General features: G+C 35.6%; 1 protein-coding gene across 1 annotated transcript; it reads left to right on the top strand.

Annotated features, from left to right (window-relative positions):
* Positions 1-1,039: 1,039 nt before the first annotated feature.
* On the top strand, positions 1,040-18,550 carry LOC140855847 (neutral ceramidase-like). The gene is made up of 10 exons (XM_073252998.1): positions 1,040-1,312; positions 9,849-10,257; positions 12,063-12,271; positions 13,257-13,625; positions 13,770-14,028; positions 14,115-14,385; positions 14,470-14,595; positions 15,963-16,026; positions 16,264-16,433; positions 17,397-18,550. Exons 2-10 carry the CDS (start codon positions 9,914-9,916, stop codon positions 17,943-17,945), a joined length of 2,361 nt encoding a protein of 786 aa, XP_073109099.1. The 5' UTR covers positions 1,040-1,312; positions 9,849-9,913; the 3' UTR covers positions 17,946-18,550.
* Positions 18,551-18,666: the final 116 nt, after the last annotated feature.

Raw genomic sequence — 18,666 nt, 5'->3', positions numbered from 1 at the left:
AGATTGCGCACATCTGATTATTTCCCCAAACTTTACAGTTGTAGGAGCTCTTTCCCTTGATCACCTTTTTTATATATATATATATATATATATATCCGAGATTGTGAATCGAGGGTCATGACAACTACCGCATATTCATAGAAAACTCTTTCCATAAGCATGCAAGGCATCTTATTATGCTATCTTAAAATAACAGTGAAATAATTAGTCAATAATTTAAATCCAAAACATAACGATCTAAATTTTTTCTTTAATATCTCAATAAATTCAACAATGATTCATAAGCCTTACATCTTCAATAAGATTTTTAACCTAAAATAAAAGTATGGAGATTCTGCTTTTGATCACTCTTCCATTCATATCTTGTATTATCTTAATTCCTCAACATCTGCAAAAACAGTAAAATAGGAGGTAATGAGCTAGACAGTTCAGTAAGCAATGATCACTTTCAACTGATTTTATCAGGCATTTAAGTAAATAATCATTTATAAAAAATAAGCATATCAAGTTCATCAATTTGAAATCAATTTCGATTATGCAATATAGTTCGTGCCAAATTTATTTCTTTTTCAAAATTCGAGTTATATATATATATATATTATATATTATGTATGTATGTATGTATATATGTATGTATATTATATGTATGTATATGTGTATGTATATTTATATGTATGTATATGTATATGTATATATTTATATGTATGTGTATATTTATATGTATGTGTGTGTGCGTGCGTGTGTGTGTGTATGTGTGTGTACATGTGTACGTATATGTATATATGTGTGTGTGTGTATATATATATATATTTGTATGTATTTATGTATGTATATATATGTATGTATGTGTGTGTGTATATATATTTATATCCTAGGCTTTGTCGAAAATGGGGCTATTGAATTCATTCCCTTGCGGTAGCTATCTGCCTGTCCAAGTCTTTTAATGCCTTACCATCATGCATGTTCATTCCCTCGCTATGGCCGTGTTTGGCCGCTGGCCATTGAGTCGGCGGCTCTGCCTTTCGTACCAGGATTTGTAGGTCCAATGCATAGAGGAAGGGCTTCTTGAAGGTGTGTTAGGGATAAGGTTGAGTGGGTGACGAGGATGGTCCAAATCGAAGAACATGTTTGTGATAAGGTTGAGGATTGCTGGTGTGTTAGGGATGGCAGGAAGGTTGGAGATGAGATGGCGAAAGGAGGGCTCTGAGGGCTTGGTCTTGGTGGGTGTGGGGTTGCCAAGGAGGAAGTAGTAATGATGGAGTAAGAAGACACGGAAGCTGGCAAGAATTGGAGGTGAAGGCCATGCTTGCTGGTTATAAGTAGCTCCGTCATCTCGTAGATTAATGTAGCCTGGTTCTTAAATCTTCTTGCCTCTTGCAGAAATGCTTTCGGGAATTTGGATTGGGGACATTGAATCTAAGATCCCTGTTGAGATCATTGAGAAAGTTGAGACGAGTGACATTGTTTTGTTCATCTGGACTTTTACAAGTATAACATTGTTTTGAGTTCCTTTTCCCACAAAATTAATGGTTTTCTTCTATATTGTATTCATTAATGGTTTTAACGGCAGGAATCGAATTTGTGCATAATCATTTGAAGTGGCTGTTTTTTTGCCTCCCCTACCGTCCCGAAGGAGGAGAAGAGCAAGAAGGCTCAATCATTCAGAAATTTTTTATACACCTCTCATGGTGTTGAAAATTTGACGTAGAGTGCACTGTTTCATTCTATTGGATTATGTAGCTATCATTTTTTAATATATATTTAATATTTATAATTTTATTTTTTATTTAAAATTTTAAATAATAAAAATATATTTTTAAAAATTATAATATTTTATGTTGAAATTATTATTTTTTATATAAAATATTATAATTTTTTATAGGATATCATAATTTTTGTGAAGAGATATCATAATTTTGTGAAGGAATTTTATAATTCTGTGAAGATGTGTTATAATTTTTTTTGAAAGAGAATGTTTTAATTTTTATAAAAAAATATTATAATTTTTATAAAAAAATATCATAATTTTAAAAAAAGATATTATATTTTTAAAAAAATATTTTATCATTTTAAATTTTAAATAAAAAAATTAAATTATAAATATTAAATATATATTAAAAAATAATAATTATATAATGAAGCGGCGTGCTCGATGCCATATTTTCTACGCCGCGGGTGGTGCACAGAGAATTTTTTTTCAACCATTTTGAACCATACATTACAATCCCTTAAACTGCCAAAACAATGGTGGGCACTACTACCACAACCATGGTTTTAATGCAGTTTTGGAGCTTTCCAAGACTGCAACTCCTGCAGATCCATTGGAAATCATACCTTTCTCTTCTTCTGCTGCTTTATTTATTTCCGTGTTTTCAGGTTCATCAGTATTAGGTTTATCTCTCTCCCGTGCTTTAAGGTTCATCAGTATTAGGTTTATCTCTCTCCTATGCCGTCTCTTCCTCTTCACTGCTCTCAACCAAGTCGGACAAAATCCAACCAGCGGAAAGAAAGGAGGAATGAGGAGTCACGGCAACGTGATCTTCTCTCTTTCCATTAGAAAAACTATTATAATTCAAGGGGAAGGACATTAATGAAATATGGTATCTGAAATTATTAGATAACAATTCCAAATCTTATGTTGTAGGGTCTAATTAAAAAATTAGAAGTTTTGATATATAATTTAAAATTATGAAAAGTTGAAAGCATGTTACCGTAATTTTATCATGATAGCGTTTGTTTCTTAATTACTTACTTTAGAATATGATTTTCTGTCAATATGCCTAGTATTTGCAAGCACCAACTGCCTAAACCCTGCGCAAGGGCTGAATTTGGGCTTAAAAAATAGGCCGAAGGTCAAGCGGGCTAGGCTCGGGCCTAACTAAATTAAATTACTATTTAGGCAGAGGTCGATTGGAACATGGCCCATCCTACTTGGTCCATGAGTAGGTCTATTTGACACTTTCTTATTCTAGTTTTAGTCAAAGTTGTTGGTTTTATACGATCTGCCAAGCTCTTATCCTCTATTTGGTGTGAAGGATGGATTGAAGGAAATATAGATGGAAGAAAAAAGATGGATAGATAGAGTAAAAATTATATAAATATTTAATTTAATATATAATTTTATAAATTAATTATTAATAAAACCAACTATATATTATAACTAATTAATTTATAATTTTATTTAAATAGTTAATTAATATTATAAAAATAGTTAATTAAAAATAGTAAATATATATATAGAGAAATAGAAGATAATCTAATTATTTGATTATAATTATTAAAATTATATACTAAAATTAAAATAATGATTAATAAAATTTAATAATATATATAAAATATATATAAATAATATAAATGAAAAAAATTAAGAAGTATTATAGTTTATCAAAAAAAAATTAATGAGGGATAATTTTGTTAATGCAAAAGTTTATCCTTCATTGCGCTATCTATCCTTTCTTCATTTTTTCAATTTGGGAGAATGCAAATTGATGGATCAAGATGCACTGATAATTCTTTTTTTTTTTATCCATTATTTCTATAATTTTTTAAACCAAACGATGGGTAAAAGCCATTTATCCTTTTAATTCCATTCATCCATCTTCTCATGATCTTAATTAAACATAGAGTTATAGTTGAAATTTTAATATTGCTTCTTGTAAATTGGAGTATCAGAGAGATTGTCTACTTAATTAGCCAAGTTATGAATAGCAAGCTTAAAGGCTTGATTTTTTTTGGTAGCTTATGAGGAACTAAAAGATCATATTTGACTCATGAAACTTGCAACCAATGGTTTCATAAGGAGATTTGAATAGGCCGATATGGATTGGTGGTAATTAGTATTGCTGCTGGAAATTGATTTGACTTGACTGTCAAGTTGGTTGGTATGCTGGAGGGCTCGATGAGATACTACAAAAATTGAGGGAGTTGGCCGCAGATCTTGCCTCCCTAATCAGTGGATGATGGTTGCCAAGATTTGGATGGATCGATTGCATCCAATTAATGTTGAAGGAAGGAGATCATGCCTGAATCTTTGCTCCAATAGGAATACCATAGGCATGGGAGCCCTTTGGTTAGAGCATGTCCGACGAAGGATCATGTGATGTCTAAGTTTGATAACTCTCACAAAAACATTGGAGGTATTGTATGAGAGGCTATTTGGAGAGTTTTTTTGGAATAGTTTATATAGATAAGGATTGGTATCCGTTGCCGTAGAATCTTGGGATGCATTGATCGATTATGTTGGATAACCTTTTGCATGTTTCAAAGAAATCATGCTAGTGATTTTTGTATTCATCAATTTTTCTGTATCTCTTGATTATAGAAGTTTGCCATCGTAGATTAGCTGTAGTCATATGAGGGAGTTTTGGACATCTCCATGCAGCTTGACTAGCCATATGACAGGAGCTGGTTGGCCAAATGAAGGCTTCGTAGCAATCTTTTGATTAATCAGTTCTATCATATTGTGATTAGTTTTGAGATGTATCACTTAAAATTTAAAATGAAAAATTTTTTGTGCACCATGCACGATGCAGAATGCGTGCATCATGTGTAGTGATTGACTCACATACGAGATTAGACAACGTATAAATTTTTTTTTTTTTTCATTGGCCTATATATGAGCCAATCACCATGTGTGGTGCATGCGTTTGCGAAAGAATTTTCTATTCAGAATTGATTAATCAAGTTTTTGGAGTTGTATTTTTTTTTGATGGTTTAGCGCATTCTCACGGCCCTTTAATTCCCAGGAAAAGTGTCATAATGTTTCTTGAGTAAACGATGAGAACGATTCCATTCTAAACTTCTACAGGCCTACTGTCACAGGGAGGGTTTTGAGTGCTTTGTAGGCCTGTCGGCCAAGGCTGTGGGAGGCAGCCGAGAGAGAACCATCTCTATCCTTTCCGACATTCACTCTAGTTTCGTTTGCTTTATAAATGTGGCCCGAACCTAAATGTCAAAATAGGTTAGATTGGATCTGGTTTAATTTATAACACGTTCCACCCATAAACACTGTGGCAAGTCTTATTGTCAGGTGGACGCAAAGCACTTGTAAAAGGACCGCATGTAGTGAAAATAAAGCAAGAAGCAGGGGGGCCATAATAGCATTCGTGAACATTATTCACCAGGTAAAAAGCTCACATTTTCATTGAACCTGGCCCACCTATTTGAAGGAAAATGTTTACCGCAGGCGGTATAGAAAATCCAACGTAGAATGCACCATCTTGTCCGATTAGTCCATATAGCCATCACTTTTCAATATATATTTAATGTCTGCAGTTCTATTTTTTTATTTAAAAATTTTGAATAATGAAAATATTTCTAAAAAATTATGATATTTTATGTTATTTTATGACATCCCACGTCAAATTATGACTTTTTGTGATATCATAATTTTTTTTATATTATGATATCTTATGTCCATATTATGATATTCTACTTATAGAAAATTATAATTTTGACACGGTATGTCATAGTATGCTTAAAAAGGAGTTCAAATTTGATTTGAATTCGTGATAAGATCAAAGGTTGTTTGAAGCTGAACCAGATTATCCAAACTCTACTTGGGACATCACCTTTAAGAAGGACTGATTTTTGTGCGCCAAACCACTTCAGATTTGGCGTGAGAAATCCTCAGAGAGGGTGTGAGAGATATGAGAAAGAGGGGTGGGCGTCTGTGCATGAGAAAAAGAGGAAGAAGATCCTCTTTGGGGCGTGAGATCTAGGGCAGGGTTTTAGGATTTCCTAGTTCCTATTTTGTGAGAGAGAAAAATAAAAGGAATTTTGTTTTTCTTCTTCCATGCCATCTCCTCCTTGAAAAGCTCTCTCTTCTGATTTGGAGGTATCCGTTTGATCTGAAGAAAGAGGTCTTCAACAGCCATCCAAATCCTTCGTTGCAAGCTAGCATTCCTGAGAAGGATGATTTGTTCGGTGTTTCGAGTGGATCACCTGTAGAGGTCGGACCCATTGTACGGCTACTCGGTATCAGGAAGGACCTTCTACCACGTGTATCAGTAGTGGTGATCATCGACCTACAATCAGATAATATGGGTTCTGAATTCATTGGATCAGATCTAAACGTTAGATCTGATTCAGGGCATTGATACGATCGATGCAGTGTTTTGTTTCAAATCAGATTTTTTTTATGCAAATTTTTCATATCATAGATCCTCGAGAAGGTAGTTTAGATTTGATCTAAAGCATGTGTAGGAGATTAAAAATTTTAAACTACTGCTTCCGCTATAAAAATTTTAAAAATATACATGCTTGAACTGTCTCCAAAAGAAGGAGCATTTTTATCATTCAAAATTTTCAAACGAAAAAACAGAATTGTAGGCATTAAATGTGTATTAAAAAATAGTTGGACAAAAATACCTCTCTCATAATTCTGAGCTATTATACGACATCCTGTATGCAGAAAGTCATAATTTGACATAAAATGTTATAATATGCAGGATGTCATAATTTTCTGGATCATATTATGACATCTTGTTTGCAATAGGTTATAATGTGCACATATGATGTTATAATATGGATATAAGATATCATAATTTTTTCAAAGAGCTACGCATTAGAAAGTGATGGCTATGTGGATCAATCGGATAAGACAGTGCACTCTCTGTCGAATTTTTTACACCGCCTGTGGTACATAAAATTTTTTTTCTTATTTGAATTTTGCACCCTAAACAACAGAAATATAATAAGAAGAGTATCGGTCATGTAGCCCGAACGAATTAATATAATAATATAATAAATTATAATAAATATAATTTAATAATATAATAAATTAATGATAAATAAAATTTATTATAGTAATGAATAAGTTGTATAATAAATATAATATAGAAATATAGCAATATAATAGATTATGATAAAAAATTTTAATAATTAATTTTTTATTACACATTCATTAATAAATTTTATTGCGTAGAGAAAAAAAAAAGGTGCATTATTAATACCGCACCTGATACTATCTGGTGCGATAGCTTATTTTTTTTAACTTTCTTTTAAATGCAATAGGATAATATAGAGATTTCAAAAATCAACTTATGTTGCATATTAAGTAATAATAATAATAATAATTATTATTATATATCAGATAATAAATTTTAATTATGATCAAATATATTAATATCTGCGGCAGCAAGGGTGGGTACTGCGCATTGCCCCGGCCAATCTGGTGAGTGGAAGTAGCGGAGTTGGGCCTCGTCTTGTTGCGCTTTGCACCTTCTCCTTCCAACTGATCCCCGTGCTCGGGCCCGTGGCTTTGTCCGGGTCTCCAGCTTCGTTCCAGTCGTCGTCGTGGCCAAATGAGTCAAGGCCACTTTCTTCTTCACGGAGGTTCCCAGCTGCCTCACACAACTAGCGCTTTTAGGATTTTATCTCAGCTTGTTTCTTGCTTTCCCACTGGGCCTCGGCGCTTCCATTAGCTTATTAGCTTGACCTCGTCATCCGTATAACCATATTCCATGTTGGCATTACATGTTTACTAGTTTTCTTTATTGAGGAATTAACATAACGGCTTTGATTTTTTCTTTTATCCCTGCTTTTTTGATGGGGTTGGGGTGGGATGGTTTATGGCAGACAGCTGCGGTATCCGATGACCATCTGCTAATCTAAAAAGAAAAGGCACCTCGGCGTTCCATTTTGGGAAATAGAACTTTGAAGCGTTGGAGGTGGTTTGAAGGGGTTTCGCCAGTTGTTATCAAAAAAACAGAGGGGTTTCGCCGGTGAATTGCGTGAGGCTTCAGTCTGGTGAGTTTTCCAGATGCCTTCCCATTTTGGCCGGAGGTCTCTCGTCTAGATCCTCGCCATATTTAGGTATTTACTATATGTAGGTAGATGCATGTCTTTGAACCAATTTATTCATAGAATTTAGCTGGGGCACGCCGATTCCAAGTGCGAGTTTCATAATGTGCTTCCAAGAAGATCAGATTTACATAAAATCAGCATTCAGATATTGATTTTATGTCACCGTGAATTCATCACTGGAGATTTGATTATGTGAGGCTTCAGGAACTCTCAACCACCTGTTCTTCCATGCCACCATTGCCCAATTCAATCCACCCACAACTAGCTGTGAGGATTCAATTCAATACAAACCCGCATATAAGCGAGCTTTGATTGACTTGTCATAGGTTGACAAATATGTAATGGCTTCCCAATGGTCCTTGCTATCCTGTTGATCATCCTTCGAGACCGCAGGTGAACCCCCAGCTGAGTAAAACTACCCCAAATAGGAACCATCTCCGAAAGGCCTTTGCGCATCAACGGCCTTGCCACTCTAGGGTGGGGGGAGAGTCACTTGAGGGTTGGCGATAACACCTTCTATAAAAGCATCACGCAGGTGGACATCCTTGAACGCAGGCAAGATGTGAATGCAAATATGGGACAAACCCAGTGTGAAACCAACCAACATAGCATAAGGTGTAGGGTGGTTGTACCCCATACCAACACAAATTCTCCAGACATTTGGAGTGATTTGGTTTGAGCTATACATTCTTTAGTAATTCTATAATTGGGTTTCTTTGGAGCCTATGGGCTGTTGCAGATCATAATGAGCATAAGTGGGTGTAGATTCTCATTATCATTTCCTCTTAAAAATAATATCAGGGTTTAAATGTTCACTTGATTATAGCTTTGCAGATAGGTATTGGTGGACAGTTGGATGCTAAAACTTTCTTGATCCCTACTGTAATTGTCGTTAGGAATGCTTACAATTCTAGCTGTAAATTAGTAATAGCACCTTGCCACAAGTTTCAAGTTTGATTTGAGTCCTTTTGCATTTTCTTTGAGAGGTATGCTACCCACTAAATCAAGTCTTTTAGTTTTGAGTCTTTTTCATTTTCTCCTTTGTACTTTCTAAACCGTCAAAGGAAATCTAAATTATTCTGGCCAGGGCTTTCTCAAGTCACCATTTCATTTTATAATACCTGAAACTATATTAGATTTGATGTGTTTGTAGTCTGAAAGTTGGGAATCTATAGCATGAGAATGGTTCGTTATAATGTGGAGGATTCAGAGGTTGAGGAGTGCGCACACGGATCCTGTGGAGAGAGGGGGAAAAGTATCATTTGAGTTTGTCCATGGATATTCTTCAAAGGGTCTGCTTTCTTGTTCATCTCAATTGAAAGATCAGTTGGTGCAGGCTACATGGATGGAGCATGTTTCATTTCTTTCCAACTGGCTTAAACTGATTTAATTTTTTTCAATCTTGGCATGCTTTTTTATTAGCATATAAATGGTGGTCCTTTCACATGCAGCCAATCTCAAGGCTGGTTTTAGGTAGGCAGCCTTTCTGTCAGTGCCATCACTTTCTACCGTTTGTATGAACCAAATGCCTAGTTAATGCTTGTATATGATGCACCTCCCTCTGGTTTACTTAGGACCTGTTTGGCATTGTTGTTGTTTCAATGTTTTTGTTTCTCTGCAAGTTAGTGAAATGCCACATGTAGATTGATATTGAACATAGCATTTGTACAAAACTTCTGATATTCTTTGCTTTTATTTCCACTCTTTTTGGAAAGCAATAAACCTTTGCTACCAAAAGCTCTAAAGGTTTTCCCAAAAAACAATTAGAAACACAAAAAGGTTTCATCACACATGTTCACTTCGTTCGTTTTTCATCTTTGATCATGGAAACAAAAAAAAATAAATGAAAGCAACACCAAATGGCCATTATATTTGAGATTTCAAAGACAACAAATGATATGCCCTATGATTTGAGAGCATGACATGTCAAGTCTATTTGTCATCATAGATTGTGCAATTTTACAGATGCAGTTTTTTGTTTTAATTTAATTAGTTATAAATACCTTTAAGTTATGTGCTAATTTGGTTTTTTTCTTCCTCAGTTTGCAGCAGCTAAATGTGATTTGGCACATCTGAGATAATTGAAGGGGTCTTTTTGTCAATACAAATGGAGCTATTTATTCTTTCCTTCCGCTACACTCATACTGCATGTGCAAGCATTTGGTTTTGGCTTCTGCTAGTACTTCTTTTTCATAACTGCAAAGAAACTCTCTCAGATTCAACATACTTGATTGGGCTTGGGAGCTATGACATAACAGGGCCCGCAGCTGATGTCAACATGATGGGGTATGCTAATGCTGAGCAGCTTGCCTCTGGAGTTCATTTCAGGCTAAAGGCCCGCTCATTCATTGTTGCTGAGCCTGGGGGAAGCCATGTGGTGTTTGTGAATCTGGATGCATGCATGGCATCCCAACTTGTCACGATCAAAGTAATTGAAAGACTAAAGTTGAGGTACTCAGGAGTCAGAAAATTTTCTTATGCTGTTACTATTAAGTCCCATTCAGCTACTCCATGATGCTGCTCTTAAATATGAACATCTAAACCTTGCTTTATGAATTAGACACTAATGAATATTCAGAACATTTAAGAAATTTATAAGAGCTAAGAATGCTCGCATAAATTTGTAAAAAACAATAGGGTCACAAATGAGTACGTAAGAGGGAGCTTAGGAGTTGCAATAGTTGATGAGCTAAAAATGCTTGCATAAATTTGTGAAAATCAAAACAATAGGGTCACAAAAGAGTATGTAAGAGGAAGCTTTGGAGTTGCAATAGTTGATGAGGCACCAACTTAGATGGTGGTACATTTTCAATGAAGGTAACTGGACTCCTTATAAGATGGTTCATTTTTGTGTTGATGGTCAGAAAAGAAGTGAAGTCCTAAAAGAATATGAATAAAAAAGATTCTTAGGAAAAAAACTAATCGACATGTTTGATGAAGAACCATTCATAGTTCTGGTTCCAAGTAAATGGGATAAGAATTGTCATCTCTCTATCCAAACTTGCTCTAGTTTAGAATGGATTTATCCATGAGATTCTACACTATGCAAAACATTCTGGTATCACTACAGGCATAATGTGCATTGTTTATCTTAATTGCTAGCTTTCCATTCTGAGCATTCAAATAAATAATTGAACTGTGGATTTGCTACTTTGTCCACAGCAATGAAGTGGTATCAATTTATTTAGCAATGCATGATTTATATTTTGGGCCATTATAGATTACAGAACTTTCATGTACAGCTACCTTTTCCTACTAATGAAAGGGATATCGTTGAACTGTTATCATTAGAAAATTCTTCTGGCAGTGAAACTAATTTTGTTTTATAGTTTATACTTTATACTACTATCTTGATGTTATTTATTCATTTGGATTTTGCTGATCACTCTTAACATCACCATATCATGAATCTTTTGTGTATCTTTGTTGTTGTCCTTGTAAGTGGAGAGCCATTCAGTTTGTTAAAGTCATATAACTGGTCACAAAACTTACAAAGTGATATTTTTTTGTGGCGATCCTTTTGAACATTAGAATGAATTCCTCACTATCCTTTGTTTTCTAGGCCCTTCTAGTGTTATATTTATGGGACAATATGTTTTTGGTTGGTCTTCCTCTTCCTTGGACCACCACATATACCTTTAATTATCATTAATACAATTCTCACAGGAAAATACTTTGTGGAGATAATGCTTTCACTTTCGGAATACATGATTTGTAAATTACATTGTATTTTGCTGATGTAGTCTTCATATATGGATGGATGGATTTCAATCTCTTCACCACCCATATATCTAAACCATTCATCTTGATTTTCAGTTTCACTTAGATATCAGCATGTTACTTTGAGGCTGCTTTGGTTTATCGGCATAAAGTAGGCACAAGGCTTGGAATAATAGGCCTGGTGCATGCCAAACAGCATTCTGGAAGGAGGCGTAACCAAGGAATTGTTATCCTAGGCAAACTTGCTTATGACAGGTATAACCATTCCAAGGGAAGCTGTCATAAACTATTCCTTGGCATAAAGGCACCTTTTATGCCTCCTTTTTACTTTTTTATGGATGGAAAAGTAATCATTCAAAATTTATTCCAAAAGGCAGGCTTTTGCTATTCAAAAGTCTAGCAAAAAATGGAAATTAGCATAACAATTCCTAGAGGTATAACTTTTAGTATCGCCAGTTTTCTTGTTCCCTATCCAAACACAGCCTAAATGGTTGGGCAAACTGGTGGATCTTATTGTCTGACCTTCATTTTGGCAGGTATGGAGGCATATACAATGAACAAAATGTGGCCATCAGTGGCATTCATACTCATGCTGGACCCGGGGGTTATCTTCAATATGTTGTATATATCATAACATCTCTCGGATTTGTAAGGCAATCATTTGATGTCATTGTTGATGGCATCGAGAAAAGTATTATACAAGCTCATGAAAACCTCCGTCCTGGAAGTATCTTTGTAAATAAAGGTAAGGGGATAGATTCTGCATTATAATTTGTAAAATGGAGGATTTGCCCTGTTTGTTTATTCTGTCTGGTTGGATACTGCTGTCTAGTTGACATATTAATATCATTTATTTACAACTACAGTGTTTGTATTTTGTGGTGAATTTTGAGTAGCATATAATTTTAGCCAATGCTAATTTATGTGCTAGTGCTGTGTAATGGTTGCTATAATGGTATCGCAAGCCTGGGAGTTAAACCTATCAACTTATAAAGCACAAAGAGGTTCTTCGTTTGGTATCTTTGTCTATAAATCTTCTATTATCTGAGAATTAAATAATATTGTAGTAGAACTTTTAGTCATTACTTCAGGTGTTCTTTCTTCAGCTGGTTGTGATGGTTATTGTTGTCATCATCATAATTGTTACCATCATTTAAACATTGCATATTCCTGTATCCGGTAATGTTGATCATGGACAATTTTTTGTATAAACTGAAATGTGTCCTAGTAATGTAGGCTGGTCACCTGAAGTTAGATCCAGTTTTGATGTAAAGAGAATGATTATGTTCCTTTAAAATTGTTAGCCTAAGTGTTTATATTCTCAATTTTCCACTATCTTGTTGGAATAATGTGATGAAATATGCACCACATAAAATATTTTGCAAATTCATTTAGCCAAACTGTGTTAGCATTATGACTTAATTTAGTCTCTGCTCTGTTTTGTTATGCTACTGACCCTAAGGTTGGTCAACTGACATTATACTGATTTGATGTTCCCCCTCTAATTTTATCGACCTATAAGTCTAACTTCAGAGACCGTCAGATGTATAGTTATCTTGAAGTCCATAATACTATTTTTACACCATGTTACTTAGTGAATATTTTTACACCATGTTACTGTAGCTTTACTTTTGTTCTGAAGAATCTCACTTTTTTCAATGTCCTGTAATTTAAGTCAGTTTCAGTAGTTACATGATCCTTTGTTATGGCATTGGATCTTTTGATTTCAGGAGAGCTCCTGGATGCTAGTGTTAATCGCAGTCCTAGTGCCTACCTAAATAATCCTGCTTCAGAGCGCAACCAGTACAAGTACAATGTTGATAAAGAAATGACTCTGCTGAAGTTTGTAGACGATGAATGGGGTCCAGTTGGAAGCTTTAACTGGTTTGCAACTCATGGAACTTCCATGAGTCGCACAAACTCCTTGATTAGTGGAGACAACAAAGGAGCTGCTGCACGTTTCATGGAGGACTGGGCTGACCAAAAGGGTTTCCCTAAAGGAAGCAACAGCGTATACCATGATGCTTTTGGGGCTGGCAGCAAACTTGATAGATTTCCACGCAGAGTCTCTGGCATTATTCCTCAGCCACATGAGAACTGTATGTCTGAAAATAGTCTCTGTTATTCTAGCATTCTTTTTTATGGAACCTTATGTTTTGTATTGGTGGGACAGTTTTAGCTATAGAAACTTATTTCCCAGAATTTTTAATCAAAATTTATTATTTTTTTCCCACTTATTGCAGTTGATGAGTTGCTGCAGCTAGCATCCTCCTTCCAGGCATCTGGTGGAAGGCGATTAGCAAGTTCTGTGAGTGTCTCCCAGCGTGTCCGGAGTGGGGAGGGTAACAAACCAAAATTTGTGTCTGCATTTTGTCAATCAAACTGTGGAGATGTTAGTCCCAATGTTCTTGGAACATTCTGCATAGACACCGGACTGCCTTGTGATTTCAATCACAGTACCTGCAATGGGAAGAATGAACTCTGTTATGGCCGTGGCCCAGGGTAAAATTAGCGTCATTGCTTAGTTTCTTTCTAGATTATATAATCAATTATCACTATGAACTTGAATAATCGGGTTTATCTGCCAGATACCCTGATGAGTTTGAAAGCACACGTATCATTGGTGAAAGGCAATTCATCAAAGCTATGGATCTCTTCAACACAGCATCGGAGCAAGTAAAGGGGAAGGTTGAGTATCGTCACACTTACATAGATTTCTCGCAGCTTGAGGTAAACTTTCCTTCAAGTGGGGGAGGTCAGCAAATGGTGAAAACATGCCCAGCAGCGATGGGATTTGCTTTTGCTGCAGGAACCACAGATGGTCCTGGAGCATTTGATTTCAAGCAAGGGGATGACAAGGTTGGTTATAGCATTTAATCCTCATCTTTTCATGGTGAGTGTTGAATGAGTATTCAACTGTTGTCTGTTTTGATGCTGCATCAGGGTAATCCTTTCTGGAAATTAGTTGGGGACTTGCTGAAAACGCCAACTAAGGAACAAGTTGCATGCCAGCAGCCAAAGCCTATTTTAATTGATACCGGTGAAATGAAGCTACCTTACAATTGGGCGGTAAGCAGTGTCTCACATTTGTATTTCTTTTATCTACCTAATACTTCAATAAAAAGGGGGAAAAAAAGAAAAAAAGAAAGGCTTGCCTTTAAACCTAAATGGAACTGCCTTTTTAGGCTCCCCAGAACTTGGAAAGGATCCGGAAGATAGAAGAAGAAAGCAAGGGTTGATATGGGAAATTGCAATCATTTATCAGGCACAAACTAGTGGATTAAATTGACAAAATACATTTCCTAGTTGTTCTGGTGCTTTTGATCATCTAGAAATTGTGTGACTTCTTTAGGCATAAAGTAGGCGATGACTTCAATAAATCATCATTTGATAGGTAGACTTGTTTCTTTATCCTTGTCTGATGCATTTGTTTTAAGGAGCTGTATGTAATTGTTGTAAGTTTATCTTGCTTATATGAATTTTAAAATAGAGACATATAAAACCATAGTTGTTAAACTTGAATCTCCATGTCTAACAGGTCACTCATTGGTCCAATCGCCAGGTCAATTGGTTGGACTGGTTTATAAGTTAAACATATTAAAAATTTTAAAAATAAATAATTGGATATAATATAAGAAAAATGTGCCTATTTTTTGATAAATTTTCCATGTTCAGTTCTACTCTTTAAATGACACTGATCTACATCCTACTTTGTCCTTTAATTGCAGCATAAATAGAAAAAAATCATGATTCATCTAATTTTCTAAAAAAGTGTTAGCAAAGTTATATATAACATCGGAAAATATGTAGGGTTTGTTGATTTTTTATTTTTTTAAATGGCAATTTTTTAGACATATCCAAATAAATAAAATAAAGTATATTTTTGTTTTAGGAAAATTTGATTATTAAAATATGAAGCACAACTCCATTAAAATAACATAGATATAATTTTGTAACTTAATAAATTATTATAAATTTGCTGTCTCGAAGGTTGAGAGATTCTAAACCATACAAGCAATAAGCACTTTGAAGATGGAAAACTGTTTGGGTCGCTGGTTTTTCAAAAACTGGCCAGTTCGATCCAGTATCCACTGGGTCATATGTATGTGGTCCTATCAAGAAATTGGACAGGAGGGGGAGAGGGGGGGGGGGGTGCAGTTCTCTGGTTTCTGCTTTAGAGTGGATTACTGATGCTTGATGATTGTTATTTTAATGGTTACCCTGATGCGTCAAAGTGGTGATTACTTGCACTTTTATATGCTCTTCTCAAAACTGGAATCTCTAACTTGATTGTAGTGCATTCACCTTTTCTTTTTGTTGAATGGTTGCACAATGCACTTAAATTTTATCTTGCAATAACTCTCGTGCTGCTTGTAGAATAAGAGCTCTCTTTTTTGTTGCATACATCTAATTCCTTTTTCATTTCCTCTCTCCAGCCTTCCATACTTCCAATTCAGATAATTCGAATAGGACAAGTGGTCATCCTGTGCGTACCTGGAGGTACATGTGTTTTCTCCTTTCTTCCTTACAGTGTACTAATATCAAGATTGTAGATGCAGAACTTATTTGCTTGCTTATAATTGGAGATAAAATTTGCAAAATAAAATTTCTATTGTTTCTGTTTATTCATTGTTTTTATTTGTTAGACAGCCTCTTCAATTTATTATTCATTTGCTCTATATTCCTTAATGAGGTGGACTTCTGAAATGGCTCTGAATTTTGTTATATTGTTGACAGAATTCACAACCATGGCTGGGAGGCGTCTCAGAGATGCTGTGCAAACAGTACTTACCAGTGGCAGCAATGGTGAATTTGGTGGCAACGTTCGCATAGTTATTGCTGGGTTGTCAAACACATACTCTCAATATGTGACCACCTTTGAGGAGTACCAGATCCAAAGATATGAGGTTTGCAGTTTTAGTTTCTCATACAACTGATTTTACAAATTTTTTGTTCCTTCCATGAATCACCTATTTATTGTTAAGAATTCCTTGCATCCAGTCTAACATGCCTTGTTCCATAATGAATCATGCCCATATCCAAGAACCAGATCCATTTGGACTCATAAAACTTTAACTTGCCAGCTTAGATTATGTGGATATATGCTAGGAGTATTGATATAATGAGAAGCATGTTGCTAGTCACATCATCCCATTAATTTGGCTTGAAAATGGGGATATCAGAAGACAGAAGTGATTAATTGGTGTGGCATACAAATACATATATATAGTTTGTGTTCATCCATGATGCACATGTCACTGAAGAAATTTTACGTAGCTGTTCCATGTCTTTGACTTTTTATATGCATACATATAGTGTTTCCTTGGAAGCCTGTTTACTTGCTATATGGCATATGTTCCTGATATGCTTTTCCCTATCCATTTTGAATTTCCTACATTAATATTATGTTCTACTATCGAGTTGTCTAAAATATTGTTAAATCTGAACCCTATTTGGGGTTCATAAAAGGGTCATTGTAGCAACTCTGTTCAAGAGATTAAAATTTACAGCTCTATTACTTGGCTTTATCAACAGAGTTATTGTTGAGGCCAGAATCAGGAACAAACATCTTCAAAGAGGTATATCATTTCAAATGTTCTCCCTTTCATCAGTGATACTGTAACATTCATACATCATTTCCTTGATGCTATGTAGCGAATTTATGCCTTACCTACTACATTTCTCATACATAATTCAATGTTTTTCCTTCTCAACTGTGACCTGATTCTGTCACCTACAAGCTTTAGCACAAATTCCATTAGATTACATACTGCCTTGTGATCTCAAGAAGCATGATGCTGAGATCCTAGGTTAAATTATTTGCTTTGGGATCTCATAAATTGCTCTAAGGTCCGCATGTTCTTTCTCAGGGAGCATCAACATTATTTGGCCCACACACGCTGAGTGCCTATATTCAGGAATTCAAGAAGCTTGCTTCTGCACTTATCAGCGGTCAAACCATCCAACCAGGCCCACAACCTCCAGATCTCCTAGACAAGCAAGTTGGCTTGCTCCCTGGAGTTGTAGTGGACACAACTCCTACTGGTGTGAGGTTTGGGGATGTCAGTACTGATGTTCCTGCGAATTCCACATTCAAGCCTGGCGGCATGGTGGCAGCCACATTCTGGTCTGCTTGCCCTAGGAATGACCTCCTAACTGATGGTACATTTTCTCTTGTCGAGATCTTAGATGGTAGCAAGACTTGGATTCCCGCCTATGATGATGATGATTTCTGCCTGCGTTTCAAGTGGTCAAGGCCTTCAAAGTTTAGTTCTCAGAGCTATGCAACCATAGAGTGGAGGATTCCTGAGACAGTTGTCTCAGGTGTCTACAGAATAAGGCATTTTGGTGCTTCAAAGAGTTTGTTTGGGTCGATCACACATTTCACAGGCAGTTCTCGAGCCTTTGTCGTGCTTTAGCAAGGTTAAATGCACTGGTCTTGGAATTCCTTGCTGAGTCGTCATGGCAGAAATACGAAGCATTCATGCAACAGAATCATTAATTCAATAATATGCTGATGAAGATAAATTTGCTTGGTTCTCTTGCTTACAAAACCAGATCATCTTTGTGATTAATCACATGGTCATTGTTTTCTGATCATTTGGTATACATTTAATCGGAAGAATTGAAGCCATGCAGAGTTCTTTGATCTGCTGTTGAGCACAGCTTGCTGTGTTCCTGCAAAGGTTTAGTTCTGTGGGTTGGCGTGTTTTTGGATGAATGATGATTTATGGCAGAAGGCATTAGGCACTAGGTTTTCAAGAAGCATGCCCATATTTGTCCAGCACATTAGTAGTCCGATTCTAATGTTACTGGAGATTAGAGGGGCCATTATTTAAACGATTGTCAGTTATCAAGAAAGAGGTGGATGATTGTTTTTGCAAGGGTTTTCATGTTCGTTTGTGGAACTTAATAGAGCTAATATTTCTCATACAGGTGATTGATTTAAGAAAAGTTTCTTATTATGAGAATATCGAATACTTGTACAATAATTATGATCTGTAGTGGATGCTGATTTACCTTACATCTTCGCCTTTGTGGAACCTCGACGTTGATTATGGTCTAGAGCAGGGAAGTCAATGTGGCTTTGTTAATGATGGCTATTTTCATGATTTCTGGAGGAAAGCTATAAAACCTGGC

Source organism: Elaeis guineensis, chromosome 2 (assembly GCF_000442705.2).
Source record: "Elaeis guineensis isolate ETL-2024a chromosome 2, EG11, whole genome shotgun sequence".
NCBI classification, from domain to species: domain Eukaryota; kingdom Viridiplantae; phylum Streptophyta; class Magnoliopsida; order Arecales; family Arecaceae; genus Elaeis; species Elaeis guineensis.
The sequence above is the reverse complement of the archived record's forward strand: the minus strand, read 5'-3'. Positions and strand labels throughout refer to the sequence as shown.

Bases quoted from the DNA above. Each gene is read 5' to 3' on its own strand.
- LOC140855847 (XM_073252998.1), top strand. From the start codon at position 9,914: ATGGAGCTATTTATTCTTTCCTTCCGCTACACTCATACTGCATGTGCA. The intron at 14,386-14,469 runs GTTGGTTATAGC...ATGCTGCATCAG, and splicing joins TCAAGCAAGGGGATGACAAG to GGTAATCCTTTCTGGAAATT. The intron at 14,596-15,962 runs GTAAGCAGTGTC...TCCTCTCTCCAG, and splicing joins AGCTACCTTACAATTGGGCG to CCTTCCATACTTCCAATTCA.